We start from the raw sequence: 20,577 nt of genomic DNA, 5'->3' as shown, positions 1-20,577 counted from the left end.
TTTTGCAGGTAACAAACCAAATGGCCTTATTCATGATGAGAATCCAAGGTTTTTCTGGCTAAGTGACGTACTTAAGAATATAAGAACATGAGAATAGCCTGCTGGATTAGGCCAATGGCCCATCAAGTCCAGCATTCTGTTCTCATAGTGGCCAACTGGATGACAGTGGAAAACACAATAGCACTTTCCTAGCCTGTGGTTTCCATACTGCCTCCGACCATAGAGACAGAGCACTGACATCATGACTGGTAGCCACTGGTAGACCTCTCCTCTATGTTTTTTTTGTCCATCAACTTATATGGCTTTAGAAGAGGAGTAAAGCCATCTGATTTGGTGGCCTCCCATAAGAGCAATTCCATAGGTTAACTGCAGCTTGCATCCAGATACATAACAGCCACTTATTTCATTTAGATGTAGGCATTATAACCTGGGTGCCTAAATTTCAAATCCTATATATCCATTAACCTACAGTGAAGTAAAGAGGGTTTAAGCTGCTGTACCTATAGTGGCATCCTGAGTGAGGTGAATGAGGTATATTGCTTTCTGGCTGACTGCCTGAGATACAGCTAGAAAAATAAGCCATGTGATGAAGCATATGAACACCATTCATTTTTTACAAACAACCCACAGGAAGGATCATTATAGATGGCATAGACATTGCCAAGCTTCCCTTACAAACACTGAGATCCAGGTTGTCAATCATTCTCCAAGACCCCATTTTGTTCAGCGGAACAATACGGTAAGTGTTATAATCATCATGTATGTAATTAGGCACGTTCATGATTATGGCCTGCACTATCTGTCACTGTTTGCAATTTGCATGAATTGCTGTTGCAAAATCACTGCTGGCTGCTGCTGGGACTTGCTGTTCCATCTCTCAAAAGGCAAAGCGGAATGTCTTCTATAAGAAAAGGAGCCGGAATAATAATGGTTCAATGCATTATTGTTTTGGATCCTCCCTGGGTCCAGAAATCACAATTCAATGGAAAGGAATTACAGAAAAGACAATTGCAGTATTTCTAGATGGATCCCTCCATCCCATTCTTTCAGTATGTTATGGTATACTGCTGGATTTTAACATGAAAATATGTGGCTAATTACTTGCTGTGTTTACCTGAACACAGCACAAATGATTTATAACACATGATGGTCTATTTACCCTTTCCAAATGATTTTTGTTACTTGGGTTACTGCAAGGCATGTACAGTATGTATGTTGTTGTTGTTTAGTCGTGTCCGACACTTCGTGACCCCATAGACCAGAGCACACCAGGCACTCCTGTCTACCACTGCCTCCTGCAGCTTGGTCAAACTCATGCTGGTAGCTTCAAAGACACTATCCAACCATCTCGTCCTCTGTCATCCCCTTCTCCTTGTGCCCTCAATCTTTCCCAACATCGGGGTCTTTTCCAGGGAGTTTTCTCTTCTCGTGAGGTGGCCAAAGTACTGGAGCCTCAGCTTCAGGATCTGTCCTTCCAGTGAGCATGCAGGACTGATTTCCTTAAGAATGGATAGGTTTGATTTTCTTGCAGTCCATGGGACATAATCATAGTAAAAAACAAAAGAAAAAACCCCCACCCATAGTTCTCTTGCCAGACTGGCAATATTTTGTGCCCTGTTCTTTAAAGTGCATAAGATACCAAGGCAATCATTACATGTGGCTGCTTACCTCAGGTGTCAAAAAAGCTAAATGGCTTGATGCTATTTAGTTGCTTTTCTTTTTTCACAGATTTAACCTGGATCCAGAAAAGAAATGCACAGACAGCATGCTGTGGGAAGCTTTGGAAATAGCACAACTGAAGCATGTGGTGAAAGCTTTACCTGGTGGGCTAGGTAATAACTCCTTTACCTCTGAGGAAATCCAGCATTAAAAATATTGTTCATTGAAGTTAAGCTGCATAAAGGTAAAGGTAAAGGTAAAGGGGACCCCTGACCATTAGGCCCAGTCGTGACTGACTCTGGGGTTGCGGCGCTCATCTTGCTTTATTGGCTGAGGGAGCCGGCGTACAGCTTCCGGGTCATGTGGCCAGCATGACTAAGCCGCTTCTGGCGAACCAGAGCAGCGCACAAAAATGCTATTTACCTTCCCGCCGGAGTGGTACTTATTTATCTACTTGCACTTTGACGTGCTTTCGAACTGCTAGGTTGGCAGGAGCAGGGACCGAGCAACGGGAGCTCACCCCGTCACGGGGATTCAAACCGCCAACCTTCTGATCGGCAAGTCCTAGGCTTTGTGGTTTAACCCACAGTGCCACCCGAGTCCCAGGCGTCCCAGCTGCATAGTATACCTTTCTTGGAAGTGAAATTGTAGAAAATACATTATACGTGATGCATTTATTTTTTCTGTCCTGCTTTGATCTTGGTCAAACTGGTTTTCAACATTTCTTCAGCACTTCAAAAAGATACCAGGAAAGACTTAAAATGAACTGGTTCACATGTAACATTAAATCCATGGTCTAGTGCAGGGTTGGGAACTGGAACCACCCAGTGGACCATATTGTTATCTCTCTCACTCCCCATGGGCCACATTTAGCATGTGGATGGGGCTGCCCTGACAGTCACTTGACATCACAATGATGTCAGGCGACCCTGTTTTGCATTAAACTGTGTGAACAAATGCCCAGGCCACAAAGCACTCTGCAAGACCCAAGTGCTGGCAATCAGCCGGGTGAGGGCAGGTGGGCATGGCTTGACCATAGTGGCCTCACAGACTAAATGGGGAGACCTGGTCAGAAGTAACACACAAGCCTGAATGAAGGAGGCACTCAGAGATGGCTTGTCTCTACCCACCGCCACGACAGGTAGGCTCACATGATGCGGCTGTATAGACTTAGATAGGCAGAGGAGACTCCACCCTAGTTCCTTCTCTCTCAGCATTTGGCTTATTTCCCACTCTTCACTGTTTTTGAAGCACTACTTTGTTTTTCCTCTTACCATTTCTTCCCCTCAAGTTCTTTCCTGCCATTTCCTCTGCCTGAGCATGGGGCTCATAGAGAAAGGCCATCTGTCTAAAGAGAAAACAGTACACAAAGAGAAGTCATAAGACTGGTGGGGTGCAGGTCCAAAGGTGCTGCTCCCCCACTACCTCAACAATTACTGTTGGGTCTTAAGGCATGTTGTCACTGGAACCCGTATATTTTCACAGGTTTCCTCTAAATATTAATTTTATTCCAATCAGATGCCATTGTCACAGAAGGTGGAGAAAACTTCAGCCTGGGGCAAAGGCAACTGTTCTGCTTGGCTAGGGCCTTTGTACGGAAGACAAGTATCTTCATTATGGATGAAGCCACAGCATCAATTGACATGGCAACTGTAAGTTTACAAATGACATGTCCCTGAAAAGGAAGCAAAATTGTTAATTTCTTTGTTTGCAAACTACCTAATTAAAAAAACAATGTTTCTCTTTATGCATGTGTCTAAATTAACAAAAATATTTGTTAATCTGCTTATGTAGGAAAATATTCTTCAGAAGGTTGTAATGACTGCATTTGCTGATCGAACTGTGGTGACAATTGCAGTAAGTATTGTATTTTGCTGCTGAGATGCTTTTTTTGAAAGTGTTATACAATTTTTAATACACCTGTAACATTATCATCAGCCTGGTCTGTTCGCCCTTGCTTCTAAAATGAGAAATTTCCTTTAATTTTCAATCAATTATATTATATTTCACACATCTGAATCAAGACAATTCTTCCTCCCATAACAAAATAAAATGTTGCCAATAAAATATTATTATTTTTAACATTTCATATGGCTCAGTTACAATGTGTTTATAGCCATAAGATGTTTTTGTTTTAATTCAGGGAAACTCTTTGCAACAAACCAAAATGAAAATAGTCAGCTGTGATCCTGGGGACTGCCCAGAAGAGATTCTTGCCTTGGGATTTCTACAAAGCTCTTTCCCAGCAGCAGTTCCCAGATGTCTTGCTTGTGGTTTTTCTGTTTCTCAGCTAGCATGAACTGGGAGCACCATCTGGGAAAACTGCATAGAACCCACATGTAGCCTTTTTATACTGATCATGACCTGCTATTACCTATTAACTATTTTAGCAGGTAGCATTCTGAAATTGTAGGCTTGAAGACCAGTATTTCTGTGGATAAGAGTTAAAAAAAATTTTTTTTTAACAAAATCACTTTCTGCCACGGCTCGGGGGAGGGGGGTCACCATGCCAAGGTGTTTACAGTATGCTCAACAACTTTTACCATACAGAAAGGGGACAGAGGATGTTGAGCATAAAGAGGGCTAAAAACGAAGGATTCTTTTAATTTATTCCCTCACGTTGTGACTATGAAACAGTTAAAATACAATAAAGAGCAAAATAAATAAATCAAATTAGCAAAATCAACAAGGGAGAGATGCTTTGAACCGAGTTGAGAAGTAGATTTTAAAAGAGAGAGATCAAGTCACATTTCACCTAAAGCTTAAAAGAGAGGGAGCCAACTGAATCTAGCAAGAGAGTTCCACAACAGAACTTTGTTGCTTCTAGAGTAACTATGCCTTTGTGGGTGGCAAGATTGGTTCATATGACAGGAAGCACAAATTATGCCTGAAAACAAATGAGGAGCCAGTCCAAAAAGAAGCTTTGTGGCTGCCTTGATCAATGAAGTGCTAATTACATTCCAATGAGCAAAGAAGTTTTTGGCAGAACTGAATAATTTTTTTCCTCATACTTGTATTTTCTAATAATCTAAAAGTATATCTATCACAGATGGTTACATATATAATTATAATTCTCATCCTATCTATTTCATTATTATTTTTTGTAGCACCGGGTGCACACCATTCTTAATGCAGATATGGTTATTGTAATGAAGAGAGGAGTTATTCTGGAATATGACAAACCAGAGGTTCTTCTGGAACAAGAAGACAGTGTGTTTGCTTCTTTTGTCCAAGCGGACAAGTAAATATAAATAAATTAAATATTTACAAGTGCAATTTTATTATCCATTTTATAATTCAGTAAATTACCTGTAAATAAAAAACAATTTAATAATATAGGGCTGTCTCTTAATGGGGGGGTGGGATGGGACCAAAAATGGTTTACCTCTTAAGTATGAATACATTGTCCTGCTCTATGAATTTCTTCAAGCAGTCGATTTTTAATAATTATTGCTTGTTTTTGTTTATGTAACCTGATTTATACCAAAGCTGTGTCACAGTGGATCAAACTATTACAAGAACCACTAAGGTATAAAATTAAGTTTAAACAATGAGGCTTTTAAAGAAAGGAACACACCCACCCCTTATCTGAACGTTATCATTTCAGATAATACCATATCCAACTATCATTTTCTTATCCCTAATCAGGAGCAGGTAATTCAAAAGGGAGATTTCATAACTGTATCAAGAACATGTCCTTATGTGACCCTGTCATACAGATATGCAACACAGGTTAAGTGGACAATGGAAAACAGTATAAAAATGAAAACAGCCTCACAATCATAGGAGACAACTCCTAGGAACCTTGTCTTGTACACTCGTATGATTTATGCACCTGTTTCATTGACCACATGCAGACCAGGAGTCGGGATGGCATGGGTGAGCATGTTTTCCAACTACATGTTCAATGTCACACTGAAAAGTGTTCCAATCAATCAATCAATCAATCAATCAATCAATGGGTGTAGTACTGTTCAGGGGTGGAGGGGAAGTATTAACAATTTCCCAGGTACAAAATATATTATAACCAGTGTTGGGGATCTGAACTATCTCTGTAACATAAATACAACCTTGAGGAAAATCATGTGGGACACTACACAACAAATTAGTATTTCATACACAGGCACTGAAAATCAACTGTGCAGAGAGGCTGAAAGAAGCAATAAAAGTAACATAAATGGCACCCTCTCCAAGCAAGAACCACAGGACACTGAGAAGATAGCTTCCCCTGCAGTGTGTGCCCATCTGCTCCAATATCTGAATCAACCATGCTGATCCTCCACAAAGCTAAGATTTATGCTCTTGTGCTGATCAAAGAAGAAAGAAAAAAAAAACCCTGTTTGAAACTGACACAATGAAGCATTACAAAGCAAATTCTAAGTTACCTTCATCCTAACCTCACCCTCCAATTAATTCATACTGAACAACCTATGTAATATTTTGAAAATACTGTCCCAGAAGATTATGACCACAATTAATTTCATCAAGATCTAAGCACTTATATAATCTAATACAGTATAAGTTAATGATGTGTTCATGACTGAAAAAGCAACTGAGTAGCATTCAACATTTATGGCTCAGAGTAAACCAAATGAAATTACTGGACCGGAGGAAAACTTAAATGAAGGCAAAACCCAATATGTATACCCTGCTAGATTATATATATTGCAGACTATTAATATTGTGCAAGAACCAACAAACTTCTAAAAGGCCAAACAACCTCCAATAATATAAATTCTTCTAGGAGATACAGCAATGTAAGTGTTGCTTCAGTGCTAAATCACACTTTACTATATTATAACATTTAAAAGAAATGGTATAATATACCTTTGCAATGTAAGCTGTTGAAAGTAGGTCTGATGCACTCTCAAAAATATCTATTCTATAGTAAAATAAGGCTGAGTTACTTATGTACCTGCACAGGTGGTGATGTTAATTCTAATAAATTCTAAATTACCACAGGTAACAGAGCAAATTTATAACAGAAGATTTATGCATAAAGGCAGCCCCATATGCAATTAAATACTATTTTCTATCTCCCTTTGGGGGATGCTTTTTAATGCCCTCCAAAGTACTTCAATGGATATGTCTAATGTTAACTGTTTTTACCTTACTTGGAGTATATCTGTGTGCTTGGTATATAATCTTAAAATATCCCTTCAGTGAAAGATGAAAAGAAGTGTCTGAACACTTAAACATCTCAGCAGTCCCAAGGACACTAAAAATAATCAAGTAGCCAGAGAAAGCTCTTGAACTTTACCCAGATCTTCTGTTCAGGAAAGGGTTGTGGAGAGCTTGGGCAAACCAATTACCAGTGATATTGGGAACTGTAACATTTGTTAAACAAGGAAACTAGCATTTGCACATCAAGAGACTGGTGCATCAAGGCAGGCACACACACACACACACACACACACACACACTCCTCTCATGTTCATTTTAATGAAGCTCATTCCCACTGCTTCTGAGACCAAATGGAATAAGAGAGCACCAACAAATGAGCAAATATGCCACCACCTCCCTTTCCACGTTAATCTGTGTGCATTCTTCCTCTGGGTGAAATACTAGAAAGAGGTAGGCACTCCTCCACTCTGTATAGGTCATGGGTGAGGAGCCTCCAGCCCACAGCCCAAATTTGCCCCAACACACCTGCCCCACACACCTGAAGTTATACGTGACATCAGTTGTGGGACAGATGACACAGCTGGATTTGCTACATGACTGAGTTCCCTATGAAGAACTCAGCTGCGTGGTTGATCCCTGAAGAAAGCAGGGCTGAGGTCAGCTCTGAAGTGATCAGCTGCACAGCTGAGTTGATGGCCTCACTCTTGCTGACCTTGCCTAATCCTCTTTTAAGACATCCAAGTTGGTGGCCGTCACTACACCTAGTGGAAGTGAAGCCTGTAATTTAACTATGTGCTGTGTGAAGAAAAACTTTTTATCTTGTCTCCTGGCTCTTCCAACATTCAGCTTCATTGGACTGCCCTGAGTACAGTGATACCTCAGGTTACAAACACTTCAGGTTACAGACTCCACTAACCCGAAAATAGTACCTCGGGTTGAGAACCTTGTCCCAGGATGAGAACAGCAGCAGCGTGACAGGAGGCCCCATTAGCAAAAGTGCACCTCAGGTTAAGAACAGTTTCAGGTTAAGAACAGACCTCCAGAACACATTAAGTTTGTAACCAGAGGTACCACTGTATTAGGGAACAACTCTATCCACGCCATGTCTAATCTCATATACCACTTACTCACCATTTCTCAAAATAAAAAGCCCTAAATATTGTTACATTAGAGAGAAATTGCTCCAGACTTCCTCTCTATTCTGCACTGCAGTGAGTGGCTGGTATTGATGAATAAAAGAGGCAGCTTATCTGAGCAGGTGCACTGAGCAAGAGTTCTAGGGCTCTTTGCATATCAACACTTGATCCCTCCTCCCCGTCCATCCATCATGGCAGCTAGGAGGATGGGGATGTTTCACCTGGGAAAGACAAGGTTAAGGGGAGGAAGACAGTGGTCTTCAAATATTCACTGCTTCTGCACCAAGCAAGGGCCTGGTTTAGGGAAGCTTAGGGAAGCTTTTAATGTTTAATAGATTATCGTATTTTAATATTCTGTTGGAAGCCACCCAGAGTGGCTGGAGAAACCCAGCCAGATGGGTGGGGCATAAATAACTTATTATTTTTATATTTATTTTATTTATTATTATTATTATTATTATTATGGAACATAAGAAGCTGCCTTGTACCACGTCAAAGCAACGGCCTAACTGTCTCAGTAATGTCTACACTGGTTGGCAGCAGCTCTTAAGGGTTACAGCCAGGAGACTCCCCAGCCACACCTGGAGACGCCAGGGACCGGACGTGGGACCTTTCTCTTGCAAAGCAGTTAGCTGCTGTGCCAGGGCCTTGCCCAGGTTCCGTGCAACCCCGTGATCCTATGATCCCTTTTGTGCGCCCTGCTCCTTCGGGTCTTCTTGTGACTGCGCAGCCCTCCCACCACAATGGGTCTCCCTTGCGCGACAGCGCCCCCTGGCGAGCGTTCCGGAGAGTCAGGTGCCCAAGCGCCGCCGCCAGCGGATTTGCCTCTGAACGCGCCTCCTCCGCTGCCGCCGGCTTCTCCAACGCCGGCAGCTCAAGGCAGGCAGGCGATCCCGGCTTGCGGCGGGCTGGTTGGTTGCGAGAGCGAGCGGCGGAAAGCCGCCGCATTTGCAAAAGCCGGCGAGGGCTGTGATTGGCGTGCGCAGCTGGGGGAGCGCGTCGGGCTTGCAGAGGCGGGCGGGGAAGGGGAGTCGGCCAGGGCAGGCGGAGGGGCGGCGAAGGAGGCACAGCGGCAGCAGCAGCAGCAGCAGCGATGGCTCCCTCCGACAGCGTCCCTGTCGCCGCCGCCGCCACAGCCACGGGCCGGGGGCTGTAGGAGGAGAGCGCAGGCCAGCCATGCTGTCCCGGAAGGGCATCATCCCGGAGGAGTATGTGCTGACCCGGCTGGCCGAAGATGTCCCGGATCCGTCCCGCTACCGCGCCCGGGAGAGGAGGGCCCGCTTCGTGGGCAAGAACGGCGCGTGCAATGTGGCCCACAAGAACATCCGCGAGCAGGGCCGCTTCCTGCAGGACGTCTTCACCACGCTGGTGGACCTCAAGTGGCCCCACACGCTCCTCATCTTCACCATGTCCTTCCTGTGCAGCTGGCTGCTCTTCGCCATGGTCTGGTGGCTCATCGCCTTCGCGCACGGGGACCTCGACCAGAGCACCCGCCAGCTCCACCTGCAGCCGGGCGACGCCGCCGCCGCCGGGGGGGCGGAGGACTTCGTGCCCTGCGTGACCGACATCCGCTCCTTCACGTCGGCCTTCCTCTTCTCCATCGAGGTGCAGGTGACCATCGGCTTCGGCGGGCGCATGATGACCGAGGAGTGCCCCGCCGCCATCCTCATCCTCATCGTGCAGAACATCGTGGGCCTGGTGATCAACGCCATCATGCTGGGCTGCATCTTCATGAAGACGGCCCAGGCGCACCGGCGCGCCGAGACGCTCATCTTCAGCAAGCACGCCGTGATCGCGCTCCGCCAGGGCAAGCTCTGCTTCATGCTGCGCGTGGGCGATCTGCGCAAGAGCATGATCATCAGCGCCACCATCCGCATGCAGGTGGTGCGGAAGACGGCCAGCCCCGAGGGGGAGGTGGTGCCCCTCCACCAGATCGACATCCAGATGGAGAACCCGGTAGCGGGCAACAGCATCTTCCTGGTCTCCCCGCTCATCATCTGCCACGTGATCGACAGGAACAGCCCTCTGTACGACGTGGCCCCGGACAACCTCCACCACCACGAGGACCTGGAAGTCATCGTCATCCTAGAAGGGGTGGTGGAAACCACGGGCATCACCACTCAAGCCAGGACGTCCTACTTGGCCGACGAGATCCTCTGGGGACAAAGGTTTGTGCCCATCGTGACCGAAGAGGATGGACAGTACTCGGTAGACTACTCCAAGTTTGGCAACACTGTGAAGGTGCCCACCCCAAGCTGCACTGCCAGGCAACTGGAGGAAAACCAGAGCATCCTGGACAGCATCTCCTTGTCACCTAGGGGCACTATTAGGAAAAGGTCTGTCAGGTTAAAGCCCATGTTTTGCATATCCGATGAACCTTCCTGACACATAGATTCAGCTCCTGTATCAGACACAGCAAGCAAACAGGGGACCCCAATGTGTTATTCAGATTGTGGTTCCACAAGGTAGGTAAGATATCGTTTGGTGCAAGACAAATGTGTGATTCAGGACATCTAAGGAAAACTGAGCTTGAATCATCTCCCTTTGACTTTCTTATTTATTTGCACAAACACTTGGAGAGGATAAACAATCTGAACAGAAAGTCGCCTTTTTTGAGAAATCATTTTCTATGTATTAAGTTGTATTATTTATCCATAGATTTGATATGTTTTTAATTCTTATTATATACAAGCATCTCAGTTCCAGTACAGTAGTAAGTTAAGTAGGCTTAATAATAAAGAAATAACTTATTAGTATTTATGATAAAGAGAGAGGCTGCATACACAAGGGTGCCTGTTTACACTGCAGTGCTTTATGTCTTAAATAATTATTTAATTTAATCCATAAATAATATTGCATGGTTTATTTTAATTGCACTCAACTAGGTGATGTATAATCTTCATTGGCACTCGTTAACTTTGTAATTAAATTCAACTGGAATTAAGTTAATGCCAAAAATATTAGACAATAATAAGATATAGTAGTTGCAGGTGGGGGTTGCAAACAGGAAAATGAAATGTCTTAAGTGTGTTTATTACTCTGTCACATCCAGCCTCCAAATCCTACATAACATTATAAGCTTTTTATTAGTGCTGCCTGCTACTGAAATTGTAGGCGCATTCAGTTTTGACTCAGTTTAATTTGGACTAAGGAATTAGATCCTTCATCTTAATTCAAACTCAGCACCCAATATTGATCCTTCTGACATGAATAAGTAGAATGTCATTTTAAAATAGTGGACATTTTGTACAAAAATACTTTCTAAGATGATTTCTAATGTAACAGACAAATAAATAACAATATGCAAGCAGTATATTTACGCACTCTGTACCCTTTAAATTCAAACCATATTTGTCAATAAATGGCAACAGCAAGATAAAGCCATTTGCTGGCAACACAATTTGCTTGCCTGCCTGTGATAACAAATCCAAACCTTCATGTGACAGCATCATCTATAAACTTGCAGTAATGTTCTTTGTTTTAATAGAGTTAGACAATACAAAAGACAGCCTAGTAGAGAGAGTGTCATTCTAGGGCTTTGGATACCCAGGAACAAATCTCCACTTACCCATAGGGTTCGCTGGATGACCTTGGGCCAGTCAATACTTTCAGCCTCACCTACCTCACAATGTTGCTGCAAGGAGAAAAGAAAAGAGAGAACCATTTGTACAGCGTTGAATTCATTGGAGGAGAGGCAGGATATAAAGAAAGTACATAAATTCTTATTGCCACTTATTTGGTACTGATTAATGGGGACAGCTCAGTGACTGCTAATAGAAAAAATCACACTGAACCTAATTGTGGCATTTACCATACCAAAAATGATAATGGATCTCAACTGACCATCAGAGACTAAATCAGTAAATGCACTTAGATTTTAACTAATTTAATCCAAATAGATGCAATCAAATTAAATCAAAATTCTTCAAACTGATCTTATTTAAGTTACTCAACTGAGTGACTATATTGAGTTATGGATCATATATGTATTAATCAAAAAGGGGATATTACCTTATTTTACCAAATAAAACAGTGTGGGAAAAGGAACTGTAATTCCAAATGTAAAGTCTTAAATGCATGTTACATGAGCATGTATGTACCTTTTAATACATTTGCATGCTTTTAAGATATTTGCTACACAAGCAAGTGTGGCATAGCTGTGCAGCCTCTGCACAATATCTAAACAGAAACAGTATGTGGCATGGAATCAAGCAGCAAAACAAAGTTAATGGTTTTATATTCTGGTAACAGAAAAATTAAAAGCTACACATAATTTTTTTAAAAACCAGTAGTTCTCAAATGCCTGTTATTATGATCACATTGTTTAATACAGTTGAGGATTGTTTTCATATCTCACCTTTATGGTTTGCTACATCTGTGTAATTTCTTCCAGCAATGTAAGTGCTCTTAATCTCCCATATGATCTTTACAGCCTGCCTCTACTTATCCTTGTTTAATTGTAAAAATGCCACACAGATTTTGTTGATTTCAAATGAAATAAAATTGCTATCACTCCCTAAAGTGCCCTTATTCAGCATCAAAATGATGTTTGTAAGGTATACTGAAATGTAGCTTTAACATCTAGGCTGCAATTCATTAACCCAGAACACTTGGGTTTAAATTTTATTTTAAAACTGCTGATTGGGACAAAACAGGTTGTAATCTAACTGCACCTGTTTTGCCAATTTGTGGAATTGGTTTGCATGCTGAGACACTAGGGAGGTTGCCTTTAGTGGTACTCTAAAATGTAAGAGGTTGCTGTATTGTTGCTGAGTTAAACAGTGAGATTCTAAAACAGTTGTTAAATCAAGCATGTGATATAATTCTCTCATAGGTCTGGATGAGGATGTGCATGAGCCTATTCATGCAACTTTTTGTGTCTCCACTTGCTTGAGGAAATCTATATATTCATAGATTCCCTTTGTTCTGTGTATCATTAGCTGGGGAACACGGAAGGAGAAATTTAGAATAATTGCTCTCGGGGCCCAGTGCTACTGAGGCTGTCATTGCAAGAGACCTAGCTTTGTATATTTGCAGAATGACAGATGGCCAAAGAAATGGATAGTCAAAAATATTATGACAGACAGGAATGACATTTGGGTCATTGCTGAATTTAAAATTTCCATTCTCTTCCTGTCATATTTTAAAGAAAAATGCAAAACTATAATGACAAAATATGTTAATACACATCTTGCTTCCCTTTGTTAACAAATAAGGATAACTTTAGGCTGCTATCAGATATACACTTACCTGGGAGTAAGTCCCACTGAAATCAATGGGGCCTACCTCTGAGGAGATATGTGTAGGACTGCCCTGTTAATTAAACAGCAATAAATTTATTCCTTATGAATTCTGGTTATGTGTATTCCTTGGGTTCTTTATTTGAAGTCTTAATAACAATATATTAATCCTATTCCTCCCTATGCACACTTATTCAAGGTTGTTTCCTTTTTTTCCATAATATCAGAGGTATCATTGAGGAAAGCAAGTAGATAGTCAAACCATCTCTCCCCACATGTTTCAGGTCATATGTTGTGATTTCTCAGGGGTGCCTTCTCTGCCTTGCCAACTCCCTAGTTCTGTACCAGGTGTGAGGAGCATTCGGCCTTCCAGATGTTGATGAACTACAACTCCTGCAATCCCTGCCCATTGGCCATGCTTGCTGGAGCTGATGGGAGTTGTAGTTCAGCAGTTCTGAAGGGCCCAAGGTTCCCCAGACCTGTTTTACATGTTCACAATATAGGTTGGGGCTATCATTCCTTCACCTCTACCACCTATACAAATCACTGAACAATCTTTCAGGGTTAGGAAGCAATTCCTAACTGATCTACAAGTGGATATTGCTACATGCCAAAATGTAAGCCCCACTCACTATGCCTAAGTAAGTAGCACAAGTGTATTCAATATGCAAATGCAAATTAAAGCCAAGGGAGAAGGCTGTGGTATTGGTATGCTGACTTTGGTCAGTGGAAAAGAAAACTTGGATAACAGGGTTGTTTCAGCTAGGTCATTCCATTAGGTGGATAGGATTAGTTGCCTTAGATTTGGGATGTCATAAATGGGAAGCAAACAAAGTTATTTATTACTGTTGCCTTGGATACTGTGCACCTTGATGGGAGGAGAGTGCCATTCGCTGCTCTCCTTCAGGCAGCAAAATGATTCTAGACAGACCTAGAATGAGAGCAGTTGTTTTGGCGTGCGAGATGATTGTGGACACTGAGCACCTGTGAAGGATACTTATAGAGAGAGGCATTAGTGCTGGTGAATAGATTTTGTCACACTATATAAGGACTGGTGATGAAGGATATTTTCAAAAGCTGTCCACAGGGACTTCTCCCTTCAAAACTAATGATTTTGAGAGAAGAATAAATACAGCCCATGGGTATCTTCTGGGTGAAGGGTTTGGCCTTCATAGCCATTTACACAGAAAAATATTAAAAGGAAGGAGCCAAGTTTTTTCCCATATCCCTTGTCCCAACATTTCCCAAGCCTGGCATGCAAAGCCCCTGTAGAAAGTTTGGATAAATGCAATTATAAATAGGTTTTATTGACTCAAATGCCCAAGTATCACGTCTCTGATAAATATATCCTCTAAATGTAATGGGAACATGTCAAAGAAGGAAAGAAATATCAAAAAAAAATGTGCTTTAAATAAGATTGATTTAAACATCATTTCTGTCCTAAGGACATAAATGGCATGCAATTTGAATAAGAAAAATGGTTTGGAATATACCATCTCATGCTAAAATGAGAATTGGATCACATAACTTTTCATTCATTTCAAATTAATGGTCTTTTAAATGCAAGCCACAAATATGCTTTGAGGGATGTTCAGTGATTCATATTAACCTAATCTGAAAAAGCAATACAAATGCCATTGCAAGAAAGCACTAGACAGTGGTTTTATGAAATGTGGTTCTGATGCCAAAAAAGCGCACACAAATATAAATGTAAAATTAATTTCACACAGAAATAGGGTTGCCACTTCCTTTTTTCCTGTGCGAAACGTTGCAACTGAGCATGAGACGCTAAATCTCAGGGTCATGGTTTTGAGCCCCCCATTGGGGAAAAGATTCCAGCATTGCAGGGGGTTGGACTAAATGAGTTTTGTAATCCCAACTCTACAATTCTATGCTCTTTGAAGCTTCTCTCATCACAGCATTTGCATGCCTGTTGATTTTGGATTTCTGTCCATGATGTACCTGCTAAATGCAAGACTCCTGGCAGCAGGAGGGATAGGAGCAATCCCACCAAAACCTCCCCACCCACCCAACGGGTTAGTAATTAAGGGACTAAAAAGAATTCCAATAAGGAGAGGCAAACACAATACAGGCAAAGTTATATCAGTTTTTCATCAGCTTCTCTCAGTAAAGAAAAATATGAGTTTTAAAATCCCAATATAATGAAAGAAAAACCCAAGCTTTGCTACACTATAACTCTGTATCCAGGAAGGGTGATATATCCATGGAAGGAGGCTTGTGGAAACAGATCTCATTTCTAGATTGTGTATTCGAAAGCAAAAAGTGCTATGTGAAATGTGGGGTGATCAACAATACCCACATCCAGCACCTAAGGCTGAAGACGTGGGCAGTGCCAAGGAGAAGATCAGCTATGCCAACTCTGACAGCACTAATCTATTTGGAGTGTAGGGAACTGAATCCAGGCCTATCTGTTCTCCCTGTTGACAGCAGCAACTGTCCATTTAGTTCTGCTGCTGCAAAGATCCTCATGTACATTAGATACATACTTCAAACTAGAAGTGTAACTTGCCTTGATCCGTTAGATCAAGAGTGGGGCAAAAGATGGACAGTTAAACTATGCTTGACAAAACAAGGCAGAATCTGTTGCTCTATCCTGAATACCCTATAACAACACCATGCAGAGGACCAGAGAACATCCCTCCTCTGAAAGATCTACAGTGGTACCTCGGATTACATACGCTTCAGGTTACAAACTCCGCTAACCCAGAAATAGTACCTCGGGTTAAGAACTTTGCTTCAGGATGAGAACAGAAATCGTGCTCCAGCAGCGCAGCAGCAGCGGGAAGCCCCATTAGCTAAAGTGGTACCTCAGGTTAAGAACAGTATCAGGTTAAGAACGGACCTCCAGAACGAATTAAGTACTTAACCCGAGGTACCACTGTATATGGTTGACTTTGCATAGCACAACTGTGTGAGGATAGGCAGGAGTCACCTGTGAACAATGAAGAGTTTCTCTTCCTCCAAGAAGAGGGGATAGAATGGAATCTAGGGCGCAAGAGCACAGGTACTCCCATTGCATCAGAGCTGGCAACCTTGCTATCAGTCTGTTGAGCTCCGGCCTCAACTCAGTGGCATAGAGCAATAGGTAAAGGTAAAGGGACCCCTGACCGTTAGATCCAGTCGTGACCGACTCTGGGGTTGTGGCGCTCATCTCGCTTTATTGGCTGAGGGAGCCGGTGTACAGCTTTCGGGTCATGTGGCCAGCATGACTAAGCCGCTTCTGGCGAACCAGAGCAGCACATGGAAATGCCGTTTACCTTCCTGCCGGAGCAGTACCTATTTATCTACTTGCACTTTGACGTGCTTTTGAACTGCTAGGTTGGCAGGAGCAGTGACCGAGCCCTAGGCTCTGTGGTTTAACCCACAGCACCACCCGCATCCCTTATAGAGCAATAGTTGGCATTTAATTGTTGGATCCTTAAAGCTGCAGAAGTTTGGAACCAGTGCCATAAAGGCAAATCTGGCACCTCAGGAGCCCTTGAATAAGTAGCCAAGGCAGATTAAATAATGAGAAGTCGGATTTTGTATGGCCTTCACAAGGCAGAACATTTAGGAGAAAACTGAACACATTAAAAGTCTGCGTCCTTCGCTGTGCAACTCCTTCACAGCAATATTTCAGCTCTGCTGGAACAAGCTGAAAGTCTGCCAATGGAGGATGAGCTGATTGAGGTGTCAGCACACACACACAAAATAAACAGGAGAATTTTGGCTTCACATAATTCAGCAAGACTTTAATTATTGCTTGCTTCACTAAAGACAGCACTTCTGTGAAGGGCAGGAGGGAAATTCACAACTACTTGCCTCCTCATGAGTTACCAATGCGAAGAATCCAGGTTCAGTGAAATAAGATCACGGTTGTTCAAGCCTTTGGTATGTCCTCAAGAAGATCTCCATGTCAGAGAAGTGCCTGCCTTCAGTGAGCTGTCTCTTGGTAGCCTACTGAGTAGTACTAATAATATATAATAAACACAAGGCTTGTTTATTACATAGCATCACTCAGTTTTTATAACCGTCTTTTATTGTATCTTTTATTGAACTGTTGCCTGCATAATGCTTGTTTTAGTACTGAAAATATCCCCACAAAGTTATTTGCTCATAGTAAAATCATGCATTTGGACATTTTATATAAATTTTATTCCTGGACTGGAAGGTTCCAATGCAGGTTCCTTCCACTTCCTGCATATGAAATATTTTCATAGTATTTTAGTGAAAGAAAATCATGAGGTTCAGAATAAAGGGACTCAAGAGTTTGAGACTGCTGTTTTTATCTTGATTATTTCATCATTTATAGTGCATTGGCTGCTAGTTGCAAGTCTTAAAAGCAATACAAGAAAACAAAACTATTTTCTTGATCTATATCTGCTTGAACAGATTTAATGCAACCATCAGCCTGTGGACCAGATACAGCCCTTGGGTAATAATAATAATAATAATAATAATAATAATAATAATAATAATTATTATTATTATTATTATTATTATTATTATTATTTGCCTTAGAGGCTCCACAGAAATCTTTTCAGGCTGTAAGAGATTTCCTACTAATGTTTAAAATTCTAAAAGAGAGTGCCATCTAGCGGATTTCCCCTCCATTACTAACATACTACCATAGAAGAAGTGGAATCAGTGAAAGTTCTACCTCCCTTGGAGTTCGAAATGGTGCAGAGACTATCCTAAATGGAAAACAACTACCCTGAAGCATGCCTTACTGAGGCAAGCATCATTCTGGGAGACTAAAAATTAGGCAGGGCAGACAATGGAGAGAATTTTCAAGCAATCCTTGCACTCTGAGCTATGGCAGCTTTGCTTCTGGGGAAAACTAGTTGGGAGAGCCAGTTGGCAAATTCAAAGCAGTAAACGTTTAATGGACTCCCTCTATGATTCTGTGTACTATTTTTGATTCAGTAGCAAGATGGGATACATGTTACTAAATGGCATGTCCTGTCCCAGGCTATTAAAAGACAAGAAGAGATCGAGCAGGAATTTATGGAGATTGCAAGCTTCGTGAATCTTCAGATGAGGGGAAACTGCAAACACCTCTTCAAAGAGTGAAGCATGGTCAACTTTTAAGGATGCTAAATCAGGTGTAGTGCCAGACTGAGGTATTTTAAATCAGCTACTTTCTACTTGCCTTTCAGAAAACAATGATGGGCATGTTAAGATGAGGGTATGTGTTTGGAACAGGGTTCTGACCTGATCCCTCCATGGGTGAATGGCTGCACTTTTACAGAGATGAATCATGCCATCCGCAAACCATTTAAAAGTAATAACAGAATATCCCATTCAAATATTTAAAATCAGTTGGAATTATGCTTGTTCTTAATTCTAACAGCACCAAGTCTCTTTTAAATAATGTTCCGAGCAGCCTATGCACAATAGTCTGGAAAAAACTTAACCAATTGACATGATATGGAGTTGTGCATTTACAGGTACTTACAATTTATCAAGCTACACAGACCCATTTATATGTGTAGATCAAATGCCTAACTTGCTTGAAACATCTGGAGCTAAGATAGAACATCCATTTCTACTGCAACAGTATCTTCTGATGTTATTTACTTTTACTGTAATCTGGTCCTTATTTGAAGATTAATGAAACTATTATCAGTAACCATTCTTAGCAATTCCAGAAGAACCATTGGCCTGATCCAATGGGCTCTTCTTATGTTTTTACTGTAATATCTGTCACAGCACTAATGGAAACTGCCCACAGCAGGAAAAGATGTTAGCTTTTCATCACCTTTGAAAACAAAGTATTGAAATGAATATTCTAAGAAACTGGAGAATGTTTTCAGTAGAGATTTAGATTCATTTTACCTGTTCTCACCATGAGTAACATTCAGAACTTACCAACTCCAGAATAGGTTTGCTGATAATTTTATTGATTTATAAAAACATTTGCAAACAGACATTGCATGAAAAATATAAAGGCAGTGTACAAAAATATTGCTGAGAGTTTTGGTGGGAGGGGGGTAGGCTGTATGCCCAAGTCCGTCCTACTTCCTGGATCCTGCAATGATTCAATTGTTGGAATAACCAGGCCTGGTGCCTGGCAACTTAAGTATCTGCTGCTATGGTAACAAAGGAAGTGACTCTGTGTCAGAGGCCAAATGGGTGGGGGCCCCTACCTCAATGGTCTGTTAGTTAGAAAGCTTCTCAGCAGTGCCTCTCTTTTTTTAAGGAAAAAGGGGGGCCAGTACTCACCATGAAGTTGTTACAGCATGTGCCACACTTTTAACATCTGAAGACGAAAAAGGGACTGGTACTGCATACCCTTGAGTACCCCCAGGGGGAAAAAGCACTGCTTCTCAGTCTCCTGATGTAGTAAACAACTTTTTGAGAACATCAGTCCGCCATGCTGTGAGCCTCTCCATCGTAGGCCCAGGTTGTATATATTTCTAAATAAACCATATATACTGAAGTCACTACAGTCTCTGCTGTCCCTCATTCCAAAGAAAACCTGCGCCCCAGGTAAGCACCTGGAATCTCACACTGCTAGGAGATTGGGATGGCGTGCAACAATAAGCCCTACTAAACACAATGGCACTTACTTCTGAGTAAACCTGAATAGCATGACACTGTTGTGGTCTTCAATACTTTCAGCAAATGCTCACTACCTGTCCTCAAGGAGAAAACACTCACCTTGGGAATCAAGAAGGAAGGAAGGGAATTACAGGTTCAGTCCATAGCATCTCCAGGTAGACACTAAGAAAGGGCTCTGTTTGAAACTCTACTGCCAGTCAGTATCAATAATACTAAGTGACCTGGGAAGACAGGAGTGCCTTGCGTGCTCTGGTCCATGGGGTCACGAAGAGTCGGACACGACTAAACGACTAAACAAGTGACCTGGGCCAATAGTCTGACTCAGTATAAGACAACTTCCTACAGTCCTACGGCAGGACAGCAGCTCTCCTGAACATGACACTCAAGGGTGTGATAGAAGGCACAGAGCTCAGGGCTCGAGGGAGCAGAATCGAGGGAGGAAGCTTCCAAGAGTGACTATGCTGCCTTTAAACTGCTTTTTTAATTTGAGCAGGGGGGCTCCTTGCTGCAAGTGCTCACATCCCTATTTGGCACCAGTTGTACATATCTGAAGAGACACTTCTACAAGATGCTCCCCCACCCCTTTCTGCCAGCTGTCTAACTTCTGATCAAGGCCCCTGAAGATGAGCTCATTACTTGGGCAGGTTTGTTTGGGAGTAAGCTTCTGAAACGCAAGGACGCAGGTGGCGCTGTGGGTTAAAGCCTCAGCGCCTAGGACTTGCCGATCGAAAGGTCGGCGGTTCGAATCCCTGCAGCGGGGTGCGCTCCCGCTGCTCGGTCCCAGCGCCTGCCAACCTAGCAGTTCGAAAGCACCTCCGGGTGCAAGTAGATAAATAGGGACCGCTTACCAGCGG

The 20,577-nt window shown here is 42.4% G+C and overlaps 2 protein-coding genes and 1 long non-coding RNA gene across 5 annotated transcripts in view; 2 read left to right on the top strand and 1 right to left on the bottom strand.

Annotated features, from left to right (window-relative positions):
* ABCC8 (ATP binding cassette subfamily C member 8) overlaps positions 1–4,997 on the top strand; it is a 57,424-nt gene extending 52,427 nt beyond the window's left edge. For all 3 annotated transcript variants that reach the window (XM_079965713.1, XM_079965712.1, XM_079965711.1), the window contains 5 exons: positions 631–739; positions 1,729–1,832; positions 3,178–3,311; positions 3,454–3,516; positions 4,767–4,997. In XM_079965713.1, the coding sequence (XP_079821839.1) occupies positions 631–739; positions 1,729–1,832; positions 3,178–3,311; positions 3,454–3,516; positions 4,767–4,904 (548 nt within the window). In that variant the 3' untranslated portion in view covers positions 4,905–4,997. The remainder of the gene's footprint in view (positions 1–630; positions 740–1,728; positions 1,833–3,177; positions 3,312–3,453; positions 3,517–4,766) is intronic.
* Positions 4,998–8,960: 3,963 nt separating this feature from the next.
* Positions 8,961–13,269, top strand: KCNJ11 (potassium inwardly rectifying channel subfamily J member 11). Its single transcript, XM_079966807.1, has one exon. It carries the CDS (start codon positions 9,096–9,098, stop codon positions 10,302–10,304), a length of 1,209 nt encoding a protein of 402 aa, XP_079822933.1. The 5' UTR covers positions 8,961–9,095; the 3' UTR covers positions 10,305–13,269.
* Positions 13,270–19,041: 5,772 nt separating this feature from the next.
* On the bottom strand, positions 19,042–20,387 carry LOC307210942. The gene is made up of 2 exons (XR_013836231.1): positions 20,027–20,387; positions 19,042–19,944 (listed from the first exon to the last, which is right to left on the bottom strand). It is a non-coding gene; the product is annotated as an uncharacterized lncRNA (long non-coding RNA).
* Between the last annotated feature and the right edge of the window lie 190 nt (positions 20,388–20,577).

The sequence above is a fragment of the Podarcis cretensis genome, assembly GCF_951804945.1.
Source record: "Podarcis cretensis genome assembly, chromosome: 1".
Taxonomy (NCBI): domain Eukaryota; kingdom Metazoa; phylum Chordata; class Lepidosauria; order Squamata; family Lacertidae; genus Podarcis; species Podarcis cretensis.
Note: the sequence above shows the minus strand (reverse complement) of the source record. Positions and strands in the feature narration are given on the sequence as shown.